Genomic DNA, 22,292 nt, shown 5'->3' on the forward strand with positions numbered 1-22,292 from the left:
TGCCACAATCTCGAGTTTTGCAAGCCCCCCAGCGCTTCCGACGGCGGGTCACCGGCAACACTCGCGATCGTCTCGTCCTGAATGATCTAGTGTACCTATAGATAGTTTTTGTGGTCTTGTATTGACTAATGTTTTATGGAAAAGTCTCGAATTTCTCGAGTTCGATTAGCTTTTGAGTTTCGCAAAAATTTCTGTTTTATTTGTATGAGAGTCCATATCCCCCTACCACAGGGGTGAGAGGTCTCTAACTATCGTAAAATAAATTCAAGACTCCAAAATCTCCCACATGCCAAATTTGGTTCTATTTGCTTGATTAGTTCTCAAATTATAAGGAAATTTGAATTTCATTTGTATGGGAGCTCCCCTCTTAAAAGGGGAAGGGGTCGTAATTCACCATAGAAAAAAATTCTGCCATCTAAAACTCCCACATGCCAAATTTGGTTCTATTTGATTGATTAGTTCTCGAGATAAGAGGAAATTTGCATTTCATTTGTATGGAAGCCCACCCTCTTAAAGGGGAGATGGGCCATAACTCGCTTTCTAAAGAAGAGAGGGGTCTCAATTCACCGTAGAAAAAAATCTTGCGTCCAAAACCACTTACATGTCAAATTTGGTTCCATTTGCTTGATTAGTTCTCGAGTTATGAGGAAATTTGTTTTTCATTTGTATAGGAGCCCCCCCCCCCTCTTAAAGTGGGGAAATCCATAGAAAATATACCATAAATATTCTTGCCTACAAAAACACCCACATGATAAATTTGGTTCCATTTGCTTGATTAGTTCTAGAGTTATGAAGAAATTTGTATTTCGTTTGTATGAGAGCCCCCCTCTTAAAAAGGTAAAGGGTCCTAATTCATCATAGAAAAAATGGTTGCCTCCAAAAACACCCACATGCCAAATTTTGTTCCATTTGCTTGATTAGTTCTCGAATTATGAGGAAATTTGTATTTTATTTGTGTAGAAGCACCCCCTCTTAAAGTTGGGAGGGGTCCTAATTCACCATAGAAAATATTTTTGCCCTCGAAAACTTTCACATGCCAAATTTGGTTCCATTTGCTTGATTAGTTCTCGAGTTATGAGGAAATTTGTATGGAAGCCCCCCCTTTTAAAGAGAAGAGGAGTTATAATTCCCCTTATAAAGAGGGGAGGGGTCTCAATTTACAATAGAAAAAATTTTTGTCTCCAAAAACACCCACTTGCCAAATTTTGTTCCATTTGCTTGATTAGTTCTCGAGTTATGAGGAAATTTGTATTTCGTTTGTATAGGAGCCCCCCCTCTTAAAGTGGGGATGGGTTCTAATTTACCATAGAAAATATTCATGCCCTAGAAAACTTTCACATGCCAAATTTGGTTCCATTTGCTTGATTAATTCTCGAGTTATGAGGAAATTTGCATTTCATTTGTATAGGAGCCCCCCTTCCTAAAGTGGAGAGGGGTCCCAATTCATCATAGAAAAAAATTTTGTCTCCAAAAACACCCACGTGCCAAATTTTGTTCCATTTGCTTGATTACTTCTCAAGTTATGAGGAAATTTGTATTTCGTTTGTATAGGAGCCCCCCCCGCTTAAAGTTGAGAGGGGTCCTAATTCACCATAGAAAATATTCTTGCCCTCGAAAACTTTCACATGCCAAATTTGGTTCCATTTGCTTGATTAGTTCTCGAGTTATGAGGAAATTTGTATGGAAGCCCCCCCCTTTTAAAGAGAAGAGGAGTTATAATTCCCCTTATAAAGAGGGGAGGGGTCTCAATTTACCATAGAATAAATTCTTGTCACCGAAAACACCCACATGCCAAATTTTGTTCTATTTGCTTGATTAGTTGTCGAGTTATGCAGAAATTTGTGTTTCATTTGTATGGGAGCCCCCCCCCTCTTAGTGGGGGGAGGGGTTTCTAACCATCACTAAAACCTTTCCTGGCCCCAAAATACCTCTACATGCATATTTTCATGCCGATTGGTTCAGTAGTTTTCGATTCTATAAGGAACATACGGACAGACAGACAGACAGACAGACAGACAGACAGACAGACAGACAGACAGAAATCCTTCTTTATAGGTATAGATTTTGGTTCTGCAATCTTTTCCACTTATTTGGATACTAAATTTGTAATGATTCGACCGCGGGAAGCGGTCGAAAAACGGTCATACACATAAGCATTTCAATTCCGCACTGCAATGCAATGCACTATTTCAGTGTCTTCAGCAAAGTTGCCTTTCTAAAAAAATATGTGCACTGTAAAAAAATTTTTTTGTTGAAAAAAGAAAGTAAAACTGGAAAGTTGAATATCTAAAAAAGCGCACTTTTTAAAAATTTTATTTTTTGACATGTTAAAGGTAACAATATACACTACTTACACCAAAAATAATTTTTTACAGTGTATAACTTTTTCTAAAGATGAGAATTATAATAAGTTTCATCGTTAAAAAAAGTTATAGGGTAGTCGCACCATTAGTGGTGGTAGTACCAGTAGTGGTGAAAACTCGAATTATTCCATTATTTTTGCAGATTTTGGTACAAGTTTTATACTTATCAAATAATAGTTTCCACCACTACTAGTACTACTACCACTAATGGTGCGTCGATAAAGATGGGTCAGGTTCTTAAGAACGTTTATATCCATGGATTTGCTTTGCTTTTTTATTCATTCAGATCTACGAAAATTGACGTAAATAGTATAAAACTAAATAAAAATAAAGTAAATTAAATAACGCTTCCAAATAATTACGCACCTAGGAAAGAAAATATAATTATTGCACGTAGTACGTTCTTGTGAATTTAACTGATTAACGATTTTGATAAGCAACCAACTAATTTGATAGTCAACTCAATTATAAATGATCCTGAGAAACTAAAAAGAATTATTGTTACAGTAGAAATGCCAGGTCACACCGCTAGGTGGATTAATTAGGTTTTTTACCTTTGCTATACTATATTACAAAGGTTTAGGAATTGGTCGAAGAACACACGAAGTTGATCCGAGGCGCGGAGGGCCGACTCACATATATCAATCGATCAGTTTCGACGAATGAGCAATGTCTGTGTATGTGTGTGTGTGTTTTTTTACCAGGTTTCAGAAAACTAATGTTCTTATCCGGAACCAACCGTGACGTTGTGTGGGACTCTCACCCACCAAAACCTCATCCTTGCCCTCTGCCTGTATCCCCCCGGCACCACAATGAAGTATTACATCAGGGGGAGGCTGTGCTCTTGTACTTTTCCAAGTATCACGCTTTCTAGCGTTACTCCTTCAGGCATACCGAGGGGATGCCGTGCTGATGCACTTTGCAGTCATCAACGCAGGCTAACGTTGCTGGTCACTTGCTCATCTAGCTCGCAGTACCCATCGAGACGTGTACCGATTAGAAGGTGCCGACAGTCATAACGTGCACCTCGTCACAGCCACCCTCGCGGGATTTCTTGACCTGACGAGACGTGTACCGATTAGAAAATTCCCTCCAACATGACGCGCACTCCGTCACAGCCACCCTCGCAGGATTTCTTTGCTATGCCTTTTTCAACAAAGACCGATCTGAGTATTGGGACTATTTCGGGATAAATCCCATCCCCACACATATGAATCCAGTCTAGGGTTTTACCGCGCCCCGGATCGCGTTGCTTTGGGGCGTCATATGCGGCTCAGAGAGGTTTGTTCCCTAGGCCACCTTTCATCCAAAATAACTTAACTGTCGATGCAAGCTCGCTGTTCCGCTCTCCACTTACGCTGCAGATCACACATGATGTATGCGATTGCGCTATTGACGGCATTCGAAATGCTCTCGTTGCGACATCTGGGATAGTAAAAAACCACGTGCTCTGCTGTTTCTTCTGCGAGGAACTGCGTTAGGTAAAAGTTCACCTCCCCGTTCATTCCTATTCCAACCGAGAGAGTCGATATGAGCCTGTGGGTCCATCTACCTTTCTGTGTCGTATTCCACTCCTGTTGCCACATAGCCAATGATTCTGCTCTCATCAGCTTTCTGATTCCTCTGACCTCCTTTTGCCTATAGCACTCGTAGTCCTCCATCAGGGTGATGTCGATGGGAATCATCCCAGCGATTACGCACGCAGCTTCTGATGAGATAGACCTGTACGCGCTCACAACTCGAATGGCCATTAGTCGGGCCGTGCTTCTCAGCTTCGCTCTGTTGCGCTAGGTTTGGAGCGCTGTAATCCAGGCTGGTCCGCCATACCGCAGTATCGACGATGATACACTGGCTAAGAGGCGCGTCTTGATACTGCTTGGTCCAAAGTTATTCGGCATGATCCTAGACAGTGCACTGATGGCTTTCGCTGCCTTTTTGCATGCGTAGTCAACGTGACCGTTGAATTTTAACCCCAGCTGGCGCTGTTGAATGCATTCTTAACATCGATAGTGACCACTGCGCAGTATCGGTTGCCTCTACGTTTCTGCTAGGACGCTTTCTGTGCTGTCTCGACGACAGTCCGGATCGCATCTACTGTGAACCTTCCCTTCCGGAACCCAAACTGCCTTTGTGTCAGTCCGTACTCGCCCTCCGTGTATATAGATAGCCTGTTCAGGATAATCCTTTCTAGCAGCTTTCCTAGTGTGTCCAGCAGGCAGATTGGTCGATATTCATAAAAAGGACATGAAAAAACCAACTAACTAAATTATATTTGCAGACAATGGCTGCTCGTGATGGCAGCATTCATTCTAAAGACCACCAAGTGCAAAATCTCACTCCATGATCTTAACAGAAATCCGATAGCAATAATCCCATTAGGGGACGCAAGAATCAGTGGCAGCTATCTGCGTATAGCTCATCCCATAGACCTAGAACTGCTTGAAACCAATATCTAAGCTATTGTAAAAACAGCAGAAAGTAAAATCAAAGCGAAACAAATTCTAAGCCCGCTTATTCAGAACAAGCTACAGAAATTGCATACCATAGTTACAAAGATTAAACCTAACCAAAGAAGTCGAAGATGGGAGACGTTAGGGAAAATATGGAAGTACGTGTCTGGAAGTCCAGGTGCAGAAGATTTGAAAATCATAAATGCAACTTTGAATTCACTAATTAGCCAGAACGACAAGCAAATCAAAATTAATAACGCAGTTGATACCAGGATAAGCAACATAACCAAGAATCTTCATCAGTTGATAAATTATCAACAGAACATAACCTCAGAAACCCTAGAGGGTTTCGATTCAGTAAATATAATCTTTAACTTAGACGAATTAATTTACCAATTAGAAGTCATAGAAGAAGCTATCACTCTGTCTCGAAAAAATATACCCAGCAGCCGCATCATCAGTCCCGATGAGTTGAGCGTCGCCAAACAGTTCCTTTCACTGAATGGTTTAGGATCCAACGTTGTTGATACTGTACTCGATATTGCCAGTGTGTATGTCATCTATAGTAAGGAGATGATCATATACACATTGAAAATCCCAAGAATCAAAATAACGCCATACAAACTACACTACCTCGAACCAATAATTTCAAAAGACCTCAAGATCCAACTCGAGGCAAATTATTACCTCGAAGGACATATTTCCTACACAACCAAGACTCCCTGCCCAAAAATAAAAGACATGTACATATGCGCTAGCTCCAAAATGGAACCAACGACAATGTGCGTTCAACAAATAATGAACGAACAAACAGCCTTTTGTCCGATGGAGAAAACATGGAAAAATCTGGTGAAACGGGTAGATGATGCAAACATTGTGATCAACAATGCAGATATGTTGCTAACATCTAACTGCTCTTCACAGGAACGAAGACTTCAGGGATCGTTCCTTATACAATTTCATAACTGCACTTTGGTATTGAACGGAGATGAATACGCAAATAACTACGTTGAAATACAACCACAGCCATTCGTACCAACAACTGGGTTGAGGGAAAATGCAACTAAAATTATAAACCGTATTCCGTTTGAGCTATTACAGGAACAGCATTTGGAGCAAAGAGAACACATAAATCATCTTAATTTAACGACCGAAAATATCCATGGCAGCCTCCATTTATTCAGATGGCTATCGTTTAGTTCAATGTCGATAACCACCGTAATCGTCATTGGACTGGTAGTAGTTTGGATCCTAAGAGTTTACATCCAACCAAAACCTATAATAATCGTTAGTGAAGGAAAACAACGGAAGGAAGAACAAGAAACAACACCGACACATCCGGAGATTGTAATGGTGCCACAGGAGTAACATCAGGATTCAGGAAACCGAGGACGACTCCCAACTAAGGGGGGAGCCGTTAGAAATTTAGGAACTACTACATTGGAAAACAGCAACACCGACGCAGTCTGGTCACGCCAATGTAACCGCGCCACGTGGAACGCGCACGGATCAGCAGTTTTATGCAACAAAACCGCAGCAACCATGCGGTTCGCTCTCTTTCGACGCAGGACGCTTGTGAACACCGGTGGTGTCAGTGCTATGATTAGTATTTAATATAGTTTGTGAAGAAAATTTAGTTTTTAAAAAGTAAATTGGTATCACAGATCCCATAAGTTAGGGACCATTAACAAAATACGTGACGAATTTTGAGCTCTCCCAAATGTATTGAGTAATAAATGCATGATCCCTAAGTTGCCCCGTTCTTAATAATAGAAAAAAATAACCGTGTAAAAAAGTACTTGAGTGTAATGGTAAAACACGTAGATTTGCAGTGCAAAAACATTGATTGCCTGATTGAAGTTCACTGAAGTTTGCTGGAAAAATCCTCACATGATCGCCATTTTTCCGGCTATGTTGGAATTTAATACCGTTTCACCTTAATGTGTTTTGCTTATGAAATATTTCATTTCACGTCGAAGGAAAAAACGTTTGAATGATTGGCATATGAAACAAAATTAACAATATTTGCATACTCAGATCATGTATCAGTTCCCTTGGTAACGCCGTGTCTATTTTTATCGGTGAAGAAGAGCATAAACGATGTAACGGCTCCGCGGAATGTGTTTATTCTCGACCAGCAATTGAAAAGGACCCAAGTCCAAAATGTAAACAAACCGAATGAGAGTTATTTCTTGCTGGACTAGCATAGGAAAATGAACCCTCACTCGGTTTGTTTACATTTTCAACTTGGGCCCTTTTGAATTGTTAGTCTTCATATTTTCAAATACAACCTTAGATCGCATATTTTATTGTTTTGTATTTTTTAGCTTACAATATTGCTTCTCTCCGCATTATAAAGCAAATAGATGTAATAAAAGCGGTATTTCATTAATTTTATTTTGAAATCAGAAGTGTCCGACCATATATATAGGACTTCCTCCAACATCTATATATATAAGAGCCTTGTCTGTAGCCAAAACGAGGGGCGCAATGTATTTTCGTAGTAACAATCGCCCACATTAAGCAAAGATTCAAACCAATCATATCATCAGATTGCATTCAAGACGAGCAAAAGTATTGTGGTTGCACCTCATTGAGTTACATAGCGTTAGCGTTACGTAGCGTGTCTCCGATTTGCTCTCAATTACGCGCGAAGCGACGCACGCGGGTTACAGCCAGGGATGCCACATATAATTCTGCGTTTTTGTTGAAAAAATCTGGCCATCTGTACAGCAAGGAAAAATATCTGTGCAAAAATCTGTCTAATGCAAAACAATCAGAGTGAAAGAGACGACAATAATAATTTTGTTCTTTGTCTCTTTCGCTCTCATTGTAAATCTTAAACCTCTATTTAGCCTTGGTAATTGGCAAAAATCTGTATTCTGTGTACACAGATTCTGTACAGGCAATTTCTTTCAAATTTCTGTTAAACACAGAATAATCTATGCATGTGGCAACCCTGGTTACAGCCAGAATACAGATTTTTGCCAATTACACAGGTTAAACAGATTTTTAAGATTTACAATGAGAGCGAAAGAGACGAAAAAAAACAAAATGACTATTGCCGGGTCTTTCACTCTGATTGTTTTGCATTAGGCAGATTTTTGCACAGATATTTTTCTTTGCTGTACAGATGGCCAGATTTTTTCAACAAAAAACGCAGAATTATATGTGGCATCCCTGGTCACAGCTAGTAATAAATAAATTCGAAGTATTTTGCATATAACTTCTACACACTTAAAAAACTCGGCAAAATTTGCCGAGATTTGAACAGCCAAGCGTTCGGTGAAAATTTCTGTTTTGCAAATCGACGTTTACAGCTGTCCAAATCTCGGCAAAATGTTGCCGACTTCGGTGCATTATTTTAAATGCGTATATTTTTCCTCCTCTTCTGTTGGGTACTTTTACCACTGCGTCCAGTATTTTGAACTATTGTGGTATGCCCCGTTTTATTATTTTACTATACGCTTCAAGCTTACCTATCACTTATTGAGGAAGTGACAGACTGGTAGCTGGAGCGAGACATGTGCCAATCATGACTAAGTTTATGATGACTAAGTTTATGAACCTAGTATCCTGATCGGCGACGCCAACCAGATCTCCCCTTTTTGAGATACTGCAGTCTAAGTACTATTTGTGCGTGCTACACGATTGCAGAGCAAGTGTTCCAAGGTTAAATATCATCTTATACGAAACTGACATTCCGACGATGATATTTACTCGGACAATGTCTTGTCGCAAGACCGGTAAGCTTGCTGAGATCTCTCTTATTGAGACTCAGCGACTTTTGAGTAACTGTCGTCCTCGACGTAATATATTTTATATATTAAGCATGCTGGGATCTCTCTTATTGAGACACAACAACTTTTGAGTAACCCTCATACTCGACGTTATATATTTTTAGATTGTTTAAGCGATTGTACAGTCATCCTACTGGCCATACCTGTTCGACTCTCCTTTTGTTTCAGCCACTCTCCAGTACACAGTCAGAGATCAGGCAGAGTGAATCTCGACCCGTGAGTAGAGAGTTGGAGCCACATCTTCGTTTGTCGACTCACAACGAGTCGGCGTGATGAGGACCTCTGCTAGCGCATCGTTCAAGTCTTGTTCCTCCCCTATTATCCCCTCCACCTCATTCGTTTCTTTGTTTTTCGGCAGAGAGAGCACGGTAAGAAATCGTCCACTGCATCAGTGACCGGCTTGATGCAGCAAGGGCAAATTACTGTGGAGGGCGCCCTGGTACTCCACAGGCTCCGTTGATGCGAGAGAATTTATAGAACCCCGCCCACCATTCATCGCTCGGCACGGGTCGCGTCACACCTTGGATTAGGGGTTTATCCATTCAAGTTTTTACATAATAGCCATGGATAACAGCTATTAAAACCCTTCTCCTTTAGGGGCTTTGGACCCTCTGCTTTGGTTCTTAATAGTCATACCTCCTACAAGAACCGTCTTGCAGGCGGACAGTTTACACTCAGGCTTCGCATGAGTGCTCTCTGTCCGCATACGACCCTAGTTTCCACCGGTTGTGCGATTTCCACTAAGGAACGTATCCCGGATGGTACCACGAGGAGGTAAAGATAGGAGTTGCTGAATAAAGTGTGTATATTGCGGCGCTTATGAAAAATCCTCCAGCAGCGGCGGTGATACCGCGTTCGGGAGATAACGAAATAAACGCAATATTAAAATCTAGGTTTTACAGTTTGCAGTTCTACAAAATAACAGTTTTGTAGTATGGTTTTGATGAAAAATAATTGATTTAGTCAATTCTCATGTATTTAATTACTGAATGCAGTTCTGCGGCGATGATAACCGCGATGTGAGGATTTTTCTTGCAAGCTGCAATATGTTTACACCAGTAGGACGGATTTAAGTGTAAAACGCTTTATAGTAACTTTTTTTTCGTGTAAGTGTTGAATATCTACATACCTGCATAAATGCTGTAAGCTTTGAACATGTTTGAATCTGGAGACTGGGTTTATTAGTTGTACACGCATCGGGCCGTGTTCTGGTCGCCTATGGAGAAAAAATAAATATCTTCCGCTTCTAGAGTGCTCCACCGCATTTTCGATAAACTCCATTATAGTACGCGACTTAAATTTGGCACAAGAGCCAAAAGAGAATGCCCCTGTAAAAATATATAAAAAAGAGTACATATAGCAACTTCTACTTGTAAATGCAATTAAAACTTAAAACTAACAAAATCCCAAATAATCTATTGAGTAATTCCAGCTCAAAACGCTGAAAAAAGGCCATTTTTGACTCGACTATTTTTGATTGGAATAAAATTTTCCTGACATGTTGAGCACCACGCAAGAACTCATTTTCCACTAATTTTGATTTTTTTCGTCAAGAGTAACTTTTCAAAAGGGCGTATTTAGAAATGAGATTACTCTTTTTCAAAACATCATATCTTGAAAACTACGAGTCATTCCACGTCAAGTGACCGAGAAAAAGTACAAACTTGTAATCGACCTTGGATTTTCACCAAACTCGGCCAGATTGTTCGTTTTGGGTCAAGAAGCAAAAATCCCAAGTTTGGTGCCGATTGGATTTTCCCTCGATTTTTGGGAACCTCCCCTTATATTAGAAAAAGCATCATTTTCGTCAAATTCGCTTATTTTCTTCGTAAATATTCAATTTAGAAAAACACTCTTTTCTGCATTTTCATGGGAAATCATCTCTCCGAGGAATCCGAAAAAAATATTAGTTTTTTGCGGCAGCGCTGCCGAATACTTTTATTTTTGATCTGAAAACTAAATTTGTATTTTTCTCTCAATGAGTACATTATGATCTCAAAAATTTCAACACCATCGTGTTCCTCAGACTTTTTTACATAAGAATCACTCAAAACCACGAGGTATTCCGTCCCATTCTCGAGATATAGCGTTTTGAAACAAATAATTCCTAATTTTTCAAGTAAAATCGTAAACAAAATAAAATATAGCAATAAGCAAATAACAAAACAAAGCAAAATTATTCTGGTTTAATCTAAAGTAACACTGCGCTGTTGTGAGAGCACACATACAGTATATAATACAACTAAAGCTTGTTTTTGAGCGTCTTAGCAGAATACGAAAATTGAGTGAACGAAAAGTCAAACAAACAATTCCTAGATTCTCATGCCTTCAACCATGTGAGATGGCTAGCAGCAGAGGTGACACAATGTCAACTGTGCAACAATAGGTACCAATCACTTGCGCAAAGCAAAATGCAAAAAATATTACCAATGCCTAATTGCTTTTATCGAAAATCTGTATTGTATTGACGAAATGAGCAGTATATATCATTGCTTAGGTTTCTATATAATTCATATGAAATAAATTAGTTCTTCGCCGGAGTTGCGAAGAAAAGGAAATATTGAAGAATCGTTTCCTGTCAGCAGCATCTATTCCTGGTATCCGATCTATGCATGCCGCAATTCCTGTTAGTACCAACTCTGTTATAATGAAAACGGTTTCCCAATCAAATTAAGGGACTACATATAAAGTATCAAAAAAAAAATAAGCAGAAAAGGCACAAGGAAATAATTATTTGGAGAAATAAAAATATATTAATACTGATATAAAATATTGATATGGATTTATAATGTTCCAATACTAGAGAAAACTGTAAAGTTGGCATCACTGTTAGGAAAACCTATATTATATTCTTGCATGAAAAAAAATCTAAACTACAAAACAGTTCGAAAACAGACATTTATGAAGCCTTCAGGTAGAAGGTGAAAAGCGTATCTGTTGAATTAAAATTAATAGTGGATTTTTTTTGTGAAAATAGGTTTGACTTTTCTTTCACTCAAATTTCATATTCTGCCGAGATGCTCAAAAACAAACTTTTGTTATATTATATACTGTTTATGTGCTTCCACAACAGCGCAATGTTGCTTTAGATTAAACCAAATTAATTTTGCTTTTACTTGTTATTTGCTTATTGCTAGGGAGTTTCATTTTGTTTACAGTTTTTCATGAGAAATTGGGAATTGTTTAATATTTTTTTGAAACGATGATTCTACAATTGATGAAGGGACGGTAAGGGAAAGTAATGAAGAAGGATTTTTGGGAATGGAGGGGAAAAAGTGGAAAGGAAGGGAGGGTAATAGGTAGCTACGCTTAACAAGTTGTCGTTGTGACTCCTATCTTTTGGCTAATGCTGGAAGGTTCATGGGTCGAACCAAGCTATAATCAGAGATTATAACCGAATTTGAACCCACAATACCTGCCAGGGCGTGTGGCTCGCTGGTACCCGTGTACCTTTGAACCATAGAGGCGCTGGACAAAAGAAGTCTGCACAACCCCCCTTATTAACCGTAGCGACATGGGTTGGGCTATTTTTAGACACAAATTGTGCCTCTTCTTCCACCTACTGTAAAAACCACCGACCGAGAAGTTTTTAATCTAACTTGTTTTTACTTTCAGGACGACGACACTACGCAGGCCCTTACGACTTGCAAGGTACTGCGTGTGACGTTCGTCCGTAAGCGTGTTAGTCCGCGTTTCGGGTCTTCGGAGAAAGGCTCCGTTCCTATGAAATTGACCAAACTCGTGATTTTAGTCATGACCTTGAAATGCGGCCAGGCATATATTAATATTTGTCTGAAACGATGATTCTACAATTGATGAAAGGACGGTAAGGGAAAGTAATGAAGAAGGATTTTTTGGGAATGGAGGAGAAAGAGTGGACCTTCCAGCATTGGACAAAAGATAGGAGCCACAACGACAACTTGTTAAGCGTAGCTACCTATTACCCCCCTTCCTTTCCACTCTTTCCCCTCCATTCTCAAAAAATCCTTCTCAATTGTAGAATCATCGAATCATCAGCGAGCCAAACACCCTGGCAAGTGTTGTGGGTTCAAATCCGGTTATAATCTCTGATTATAGCTTGGTTCGACCCATGCGCCTTCCAGCATTGGACAAAAGATAGGAGTCACAAAGACAACTTGTTAAGCGTAGCTACCTATTACCCCCCCTTCCTTTCCACTCTTTCCCCTCCATTCCCAAAAAATCCTTCTTCATTACTTTCCCTTACCGTCCCTTCATCAATTGTAGAATCATCGTTTCAAAAAAATATTAATATATGCCTGACCGTATTTCAAGGTCATGACTAAAATCACGAGTTTGGTCAATGGGAATTGTTTGTTTCAAATCGCTATATCTCGAGAACGGGACGGAACACCTCGTGGTTTTGAGTGATTCTTATGTAAAATAGTCTGAGGAATACGATGGTGTTGAAATTTTTGAGATCAAATTGTACTCATTGAGAGAAAAATACAAATTTAGTTTTCAGATCAAAAATAAAAGTACTTGGCAACACTGCCGCAAAAAACTAATATTTTTGTTAGATTCCTCAGATGATTTCCCATGAAAATGTTGAACGGAGTGTTTTTCTAAATTGAATATTTACGAAGATATAAGCAAAAGAAAATAAGCGAATTTGGCGAAAATGATGCTTTTTCTAATAAAAGGGGAGGTTCCCAAAAATCGAGGGAAAGTCCAATCGGCACCAAACTTGGGATATTTGCTTCTTGACCTAAAAAGAACAATCTGGCCGAGTTTGGTGAAAATCCGAGAAGGTCGATTACAGGTAACTCGGACACTTGACGTGGAATGACCCCTACTTATTTAATCAAAATGGCGTCAAAAGAAAAGTTGTAGGAAACTAAGTGTATTTTTAGAAAAAATACACTGATAGAAAAAACTTTTCAAGACCATGATAAAAATTATAAAATGTCAATTATCTCAAAACCATCTCTTCCGATTTGCATAATTTTTTTTAAAGATAGCTTAAATTATGTACTAAAATCTGGTGAAAAGCTATCGATGGACACTTTTTCGGATTTTTTTTTAAATTTTGAGGTTCTCGTGTTATTGCTAATTTAAAATTTACCCACAGAGTAATTGGGCTGGTACCGAATGGCCGAAATACAAATGGCCGAATCACGAATGCCCGAAATCCAAACGGCCGAATTCCTACAACAGTCACAGAAGGCCGAATCACGAAAGGCCGAATCGCGAAAGGGCGAATCACGAATGGCCGAATCACGAAAGGCCGAGTCACGAAACGCCGAATTTTCCCGGAATACCCAAATCAACAAAATTTTTATTGCTAATTTTGTTAGACTTTACACATTTTGAATAAATTTTCTCATCTATTTCTCTCCGCGAATTTGAAACATCCCCTCGAAAGACCTTTAAAATTTTTCCCTCTTGTTGCACTTGCCTTTTGTTCCACTCGCAGCTCTGTGATGATCAGCGTCAATGATAGGTGAAGGAAAAAAGTTTTTCGTAAAATTCTGTACCTTAGTTTCAGAAAAACAAGACATACTCTGCGTCTTATTTTTTTTTTATTTTGGTAGATATAGTTTAGATAATAGATAGTTGTTTCTTCCCCTAAGCGCTAATGATTTACGTTTATTATACGGTGCGAGGCCTATTGATCGTGTTAGTAGCAAATATTTTCTAGATGATCCAGGGCGAGACGGCCGAAGGCCGCGAGTGTGCGCCGGTGACCCGCCGTCGGAAGCGCCGGCCACTGCGGGAGGCAGCCCCTTGCAGAAACCACTACTATTTAGGTGCATGCATTTTCCTAGGTTTACTGACTAGTAGGGATTATCCCTTAGTTAAGTCCGAACGAGTGGCAGCGAAGAAGGACAGCATATACCCAGCATTTGTGCAGGCTGAAGGCCGTAATTATTTTCGGCAGAATATGATGTTCGGCCATTCGTGTTTCAGCCTTTTGTGATTCGGCCATTCGTGATTCGGCCGTTCGTGATTCGGCCATTAGATATATTATGCCATTTGTTGTGTTTCGGCCATTCGTGATTCGGCCATTTGTGTTTCGGCCATTCGTAGGTAATCCGGAATCAGCGTCCGCTATATGAGTTTCGGCTAGAAATACTAACGTTGGACGTTTTGTTTCTACAAGATGTCGCAAAGCCACATAATTCGTAGATAAACCAGCAATATTCAGATAAACTATCTCTAACCTCCTTTCACATTGAATTTTATTTTGTTGCTATTTACTTAACAATATGTTGCTTTTCCTTTTCTCGTATAGCCTCCGATAAACCGGACACTGTGAACTAGATGCTTGGCGTTTTACGTCCATATTCATATTTAGTACGTTATTAGATTTTATACAATTTACGCAATTAAATTCCGTTGAAGAGCAATCAGATGTTCTGTGCTTTTCACTGCATTTAGAACATGTTTCAATATTAACACACTCAGTGCTTTTATGACCAAATTCCCCGCATTTAAAGCAACGCAAAACATTAACGGCCTCTTTAACCGGACACTTATCCCACCCAAAGCTTACTTTTCCAGCATTCATCAGGTTGTTATAAGTGTCCTTGTCAACTTCAACTACTACGTTAAATTTATTGTATTTGAAGCGTGGATTTTCATATTGCGCAATAACTTTAACCTCTTTGATACCGATGCCGTCATTCTGACTTTTAGGAAAGTCAACGAAGACATCGGAGGAATATTGATCACTCATTCCTACAATTTTAACCTTTGGTTTGACAATTGTAGGAATAACAGCGTTAAACTTTTCACCCAAATTGCTTTGAATGTCATTTTTCACGACTTCAATGTTATCCCCTATTGCACACTCAGCAATAATCGAACCATTTTTCCCGTTTCTAAAGTTGCTAATTTTGTGTTTCTTTGGATCTAATGCTTTCTTTAAAATAGATCTAGTATCCTCATTAGATTGAGAAGACTCAACCGGTTTAATTACAATGACTGGTAGCGCCTTACGCTTCTCTTTTTGCTGGACTTTATTTACCGTAGTCCCAGATGAACCCGCTAAAACACTCGCGTAAGTTTTATGATTACTAGAAAAAACCTCGTAGAATAGACACAAATGATACACAAGCTACCATGTTCACCGTATCATCAGTCTTTTTTCGTTTAAAGTTTTTATGATTGCAAAAATATTTTTTGTAGGAGCTTTTATTTGAGAGACGCATTTCTTTGCCAAAAGTATTCCTTTTATTACAAGTAAAAATAAAAACAATGCGCCTCCATTATATTCTCGACACTTTATAAAAACTTAGTTTCTTTGGTCTACACATCATGAAAACATGAATGTTTTTGCAATCATAAAAAAACTTTGGGCTTCAATTTGTCGTTTTGACTCCTACCTTTTGTCCAATGCTGGAAGGTGCATGAGTAGAACCAAACTATAATATGAGATTAAAACCGGATTCGAACCCACAACACCCGCCAGGGCATGTTTAAAATACTTTCCATTTGGTATTAACATCATTTACCGATTTGAATGATTTAAATTTCAGGGGTTCTAAAGCTATGAATTTTTAAAGAAAGAAAGGTGGAAAGAATGATCATTTTTGGGACCAGACTGACTCAGATAAGAAAATCCTGAGTGACAAATAAAAATACGGATTTAAAAATTATTGCAAAGGAATAAGTACACAAAATTTGAGTCAAATCGGAGCAATTTTGAATTTCAATATGTCTTTTTTCATAAAATTGCTGAGTTGATATACATTATGGCTAATGGTTTATATGAATAAAATGAGTCCTATGCGTAAAATTTCACTGAAATAATACATAATTGAAGAAAATGATCAATATTAATAATATTTTTTGTTCATTTAAATTATTTTAGAGCAATTTATGTTTTCTCAAATTTGTCTACTTTCCAAATATATCTACCAAAAATTTTCGAAGGGGTAGATAAAACCGGTAAACCACTGTACTACCAAAATTAATACCATACTCGATCGAACACCGCCACCAACTACACCACGTCTGCTAAGATCTCAACAGACGTTAAACTTGCGCAAGAGGCCAAGGTTGTTGATTCCGGAGGAATCCCCGCGACGTGAAAATACATTCGAAGGTACTAGAGATATCGAACCAGATGAAGCAATACCGTTAGCTGCTGCACGAATAAGAACAATTGTTTTGATTATATCTCTCTGGTTTCGATCCACAGGCTACAGTAGAACAAGTTGAAAGACTTGTTAGAAATAATTTGAAAACTGAAAAGACTATGCAAATCGTTAAGCTAGTACCAAAAGGTAAATCACACGACGAGCTTACATTTGTGTCCTTCAAAGCAGGCGTCGATATACAGCTGAAAGATTTAGCACTATCCAATTTGAGTTGGAAGAAGGGAATTATCTTCCGCCAATTCGATTTTCAACACACTTCTAGTACACGCGCTCCGTTTCGATTCCTGCCAACACCAGCATCTAATCAATCCTAATAATCCAGCAATATCATCATTCACTTACCGCCGTACCGAAAATTCTATAGCTAGCAACGAACGACCAGTTTCATTTTTGCGAAACCGCACACCATGCCCAGTCAATTGCCCTGCGCTCCCGAACTGAAGTGATCGCAATCTGCCCGTTAACGGTCATCATTCATTCAATCTCTATTAGCAAAACGTTCGGGGTCACCGAACAAATCCGACAAATTGTTTGCAGCTCTGTCTCAATGTGATTATGACGTCATCGCTTTTACTGAAACCTGGTTAAACGATGGTATTCGTAATTCTGAGCTTTCACACAACTATACCATCTATCGCTGTTATAGAACCGCACGGACCAGCCAGCACAGGCGCGGTAGGGGAGTTTTGATTGCTGTGATCAGCTGGAACAGGCTATTGTTCGAATAACGCGTGGACGTTTCGATTTGATTATCTGTTGTATATATCTGCCACCTATCAGTGAGAGTGCGGGTGATCTAAATCGGGTTTTGGTAGTAGGCGACTATAATCTTTCTCACTTAAGTTGGACACGCGATGAAAATTTTAACTCGCTGCTACCAATAAATGCTTCGTCCAAACAGGAAATTGTTCTGGTTGAATCGATTTTATCCAGTGGACTGTATCAAATAAATGATATAGCGAATTCAAATGAAATGTTTCTTGATCTCGCTTTTATCAATGGTAACAATAGTGTAGAAATAGTTGAGCCGACGGTGCCGCTGCTTGCAATCGATCAACACCATTGTCATCTGGCATCTACGAAACCGGCTCCGCAAGGCTAGGAAGAAATTCTTTCGCTCGAGGGATGAAAGGCACAAAGCTGAGCTGCGTGATATTGAGAGCGAATATAACTCACTTCATGCGCACTGCTTTCGCTGCTATATTCGTCGTATGAAAGACAACATAAGGCATGACCTGCATCGTTTTGGACATATGTAAGGAATCGGAAACAACAAGGTGGAATCCCTCAATGTGTTTGCTATTGCGACAATGAAGCAGAGTCACCTTTAGAGTCTGCAAATTTGTTCTCGTCCTTCTTTCGAAGTGTGTAATAACCGACCACCTTCGTCTGAAGAGTATTTGAGCAGTTTGCCGCTATTCGATCTGAACATGTTGATGTTTAACTTTTCACTGAGTGATGTGGTGCTGAAGCTGCAATCAATTGACGCATCGAAAGGCGCCAGTCCTGACAAATTGCCATCGCTCCTCTTCAGAAATTGTGCTGCGACGCTTGCGATTTCAGCGAGGATTATTTTTAACTAGCTGACCCGACAAACTTCGTATTGCCACAAATTAACCTGTGTTGTACATAATCATGAATCTCGGATGATATTTGTCACAATCTCGAGTTTTGCAAGCCCCCCAGTGGACGGCGCTTCCGACGGCGGGTCACCGGCAACACTCGCGACCGTCTCGTCCTGAATGATCTAGTGTTACTCTAGATAGTTTTTGTGGTCTTGTATTGACTAATGTTTTATGGAAGAGTCTCGAATTTCTCGAGTTCGATTAGTTTTTGAGTTTCGCAAAAATTTCTGTTTTATTTGTATGAGAGTCCATCCCCCTACCACAGGGGTGAGAGGTCTCTAACTATCGTAAAATAAATTCAAGACTCCAAAATCTCCCACATGCCAAATTTGGTTCCATTTGCTTAATTAGTTCTCAAGTTATAAGGAAATTTGAATTTCATTTGTATGGGAGCTCCCCTCTTAAAAGGGGAAGGGGTCGTAATTCACCATAGAAAAAATTTCTGCCATGTAAAACTCCCACATGCCAAATTTGGTTCCATTTGATTGATTAGTTCTCGAGATAAGAGGAAATTTGCATTTCATTTGTATGGAAGCCCACCCTCTTAAAAGGGAGATGGGCCATAACTCGCTTTCTAAAGAAGAGAGGGGTCTTAATTCACCATAGAAAAAAATCTTGCGTCCAAAACCACTTACATGTCAAATTTGGTTCCATTTGCTAGATTAGTTCTCGAGTTATGAGAAAATTTGTTTTTCATTTGTATAGGAAATTTGTCCATTTGTCCCCCTCTTAAATTGGGGAAATCCATAGAAAATATACCATAGAAAATATTCTTGCCTACAAAAACACCCAAATGATAAATTTGGTTCCATTTGCTTGATTAGTTCTAGAGTTATGAGGAAATTTGTATTTCGTTTGTATGAGAGCCCCCCCTCTTAAAAAGATAAGGGGTCCTAATTCATCATAGAAAAAATGGTTGCCTCCAAAAACACCCACATGCCAAATATGGTTCCATTTGCTTGATTAGTTCTCGAATTATGAGGAAATTTGTATTTCATTTGTGTAGAAGCACCCCCTCTTAAAGTTGGGAGGGGTCCTAATTCACCACAGAAAATATTTTTGCCTCCAGAAACCTCCACATGCCAAATTTGGTTCTATTTGCTTGATTAGTTCTCGAGTTATGAGGAAATTTTAATTTCATTTGTATAGGAGCACCCCCTCCTAAAGCGAGTAGGGGTCCCAATTCATCATAGAAAAAATTTTTGTCTCCAAAAACACCCACGTGCCAAATTTTGTTCCATTTGCTTGATTAGTTCTCGAGTTATGAGGAAATTTGTATTTCGTTTGTATAGGAGCCCCCCCTATTAAAGTGGGGAGGGGTCCTTATTTACCATAGAAAATATTCTTGCCCTCGAAAACTTTCACATGCCAAATTTTGTTCCATTTGCTTGATTAGTTCTTCAGTTATGAGGAAATTTGTATTTCATGTGTATAGGATCCCCCCCTCCTAAAACGGGGAGGGATCCCAATTCATCATAGAAAAAAATTTTGTCTCCAAAAACACCCACATGCCAAATTTGGTTCCATTTGCTTGATTAGTACTCGAGTTATGAGGAAATTTGTATGGAAGCCCCCCCTTTTAAAGAGGAGAGGAGTTATAATTCCCCATATAAAGAGGGGAGGGGTTTTAATTTACCATAGAATAAATTCTTGTCACCGAAAACATCCACATGCCAAATTTTGTTCTATTTGCTTGATTAGTTGTCGAGCTATGCAGAAATTTGTGTTTCATTTGTATGGGAGCCCCCCCTCTTAGTGGGGGGAGGGGTTTCTAACCATCACTAAAACCTTTCCTGGCCCCAAAAAACCTCTACATGCATATTTTCGCGCCGATAGGTTCAGTAGTTTTCGATTCCATAAGGAACATACAGACAGACAGACAGACAGAAATCCTTCTTTATAGGTATAGATTTATCCATGTCGAAGGGAATTTTCCCGAGTGCGTGGAAGACTGCCGCAATTACGCCCGTCCATAAAGCGGGAAGTACCCATGACGTCACCAACTACCGTGGTATTTCGATTCTGAGCTACTTACCGAAGGTTTTCGAAAGCCTTATTAAAGGTGGTTTTACACCTACGATGAACAGCGAACGTCAACTAATCGTTTGACAGTATGCTTTTTCCGTCGTGAACAGCATCGTGAACATCTGCTGTGGTGAGTTATGTAGTTCACGTACAAGAGATTGAATTTTTCGCGCATTTTCACCGGCATTCACTTTTCTGCATTTCTATGAGCATGCAAGAGATCATTTAACGTCGTCAACGCGAATTGAAGCTGCCATGCCACTTGTTAGCTATGTTCTAGACTACCAGACTTGTTAGCGCTTCTGGTGATGTTTTGACGTGAGAATAAAGAAAGAAAAAGTTTTGGTTTTGTTACATACTCTTGTGTTGATAATCTTTTTATGAGCTTTCGTGTGGGTGCAACACCCACCTGTGTCTGCGCACAACCAGAACAGACCTGCGTAAAACTGTTAGGCGCGAAACTTAGTGTAATATTAATACGATTGAGAATCATTACGGTTGTATGGTCGGACCTCAATTTAAGCTTGTACATCGGTAAATTAATTTAATGTTAATCACGATGGTTCATCTTTAACATCCATTTGCTCGAAAGGCGAGCCTTAATTATGATCCCGGTGACCATCTGAATCATGCTGAGGACCAAACATCTGATTTTATGCTAACTCCAGGATTTCCTTGACGATCTAATCCTTGCAAAGTGAGTGTGAAGATAATAAGGTCATTTACAACTGCGACCGCGATCTTGTCGAGTATATCGTCAGGTATCGTTCCTAAACATAGGGTAAAACTTGTCTGTAACTTTCTTACAAATGCAAACGTCACCCTCGCGAATCAAAGTTCCAGTGGCTGTATAATGCAGGTCGTTTTAATGCCGTGATTGTTTGGGACGCATTTACTATCCGCGGCCAAGTTTTTGCTTCAAAAAGTTCAACCGAATAATTAAATTGCGCCGTTGACATGAAAGTGAACTATAGTTTACACTTGTAACATTAAAATTCCTTAAAAGTAACAACGTAATACGTATGATCATATCATACGTCTTTAAAATATTTTGTTTTAATATATTTACAAGCACAGCAGCAGCTCAGTTATTAGATAATCATGTTTAAAAAAAATGAATAACGATAGTTTGATCACAGATTACATTTGCTAAACCAATAGTTTCATTATTACAGAGATAATGAATTCAAATTTTAAAAGTGCTTATAGGAATCGCCTGTAAACTATTTGTGACTTTCCAATATGAATCTATTAGAATAAATAGCAATTATATAAAAATAGTTTCCTCATTGTCAACATTATTTACTTTCCGCGTAATATCTCCTGTACTCGAGATAGACATTTTTACCTGATAATCCAAGCGTGTGTGAAATACTTTGCCAAGCTGCATTCTTTTTGACGGCATTTCGATAGTATTTATTGCCTTTATCATATAGGCACGGATGATCTTTTACTAAAGCGGCGATGCGCTTTTTTTCCTCTCCACTGGCCACCTTACTTTTTTTTGCCGGTGGGGTAGCCAACTCCGGTTCACTTCCGTAGATTTCCAGAACGGTCATATATTCCAAAATTTCCATTTTTACTTCTGAATGAAATAACCCGAGGTTGCAAATTAAAAACCGGAAATTTCACCGGAAATCGGTTCACAGCACTGTAACCTGCAAAATCTGTTGCCCAAAACGCAAGGCAGTATCTGCAAAATCCGAAAATTTTCGCTTTTCGAGAGAAAACTTCGATCTCCACTTCGCTTCCAATCTTCGCAACACGTCACAAGAATGGTTTGAGGCATTCGGAATGAAACATCCGACGTGAACAGCATTGACATTTGTATTCACCTTGTTTCATGTTCATGTTCACTAGCGCATTTACACTTCCAATGAAGTGTGGTGAATTTGATTTCGCGAAG

At 39.2% G+C, this 22,292-nt stretch overlaps 1 protein-coding gene across 2 annotated transcripts in view; it reads right to left on the reverse strand.

The window, feature by feature from the left end:
* LOC128733061 (uncharacterized) overlaps nucleotides 1-22,292 on the reverse strand; it is an 849,877-nt gene that overhangs the window by 39,826 nt on the left and 787,759 nt on the right. Inside the window, exon 6 of one of the 2 annotated variants that reach the window (XM_053826645.1) lies at nucleotides 9,743-9,941. The exons of the other annotated variant lie outside the window; for it this stretch is intronic. Within the exon in view, the coding sequence (XP_053682620.1) occupies nucleotides 9,743-9,941 (199 nt within the window). The remainder of the gene's footprint in view (nucleotides 1-9,742; nucleotides 9,942-22,292) is intronic. 2 annotated transcript variants of the gene reach the window in all.

The sequence above is a fragment of the Sabethes cyaneus genome, chromosome 1 (assembly GCF_943734655.1).
Source record: "Sabethes cyaneus chromosome 1, idSabCyanKW18_F2, whole genome shotgun sequence".
NCBI lineage: Eukaryota > Metazoa > Arthropoda > Insecta > Diptera > Culicidae > Sabethes > Sabethes cyaneus.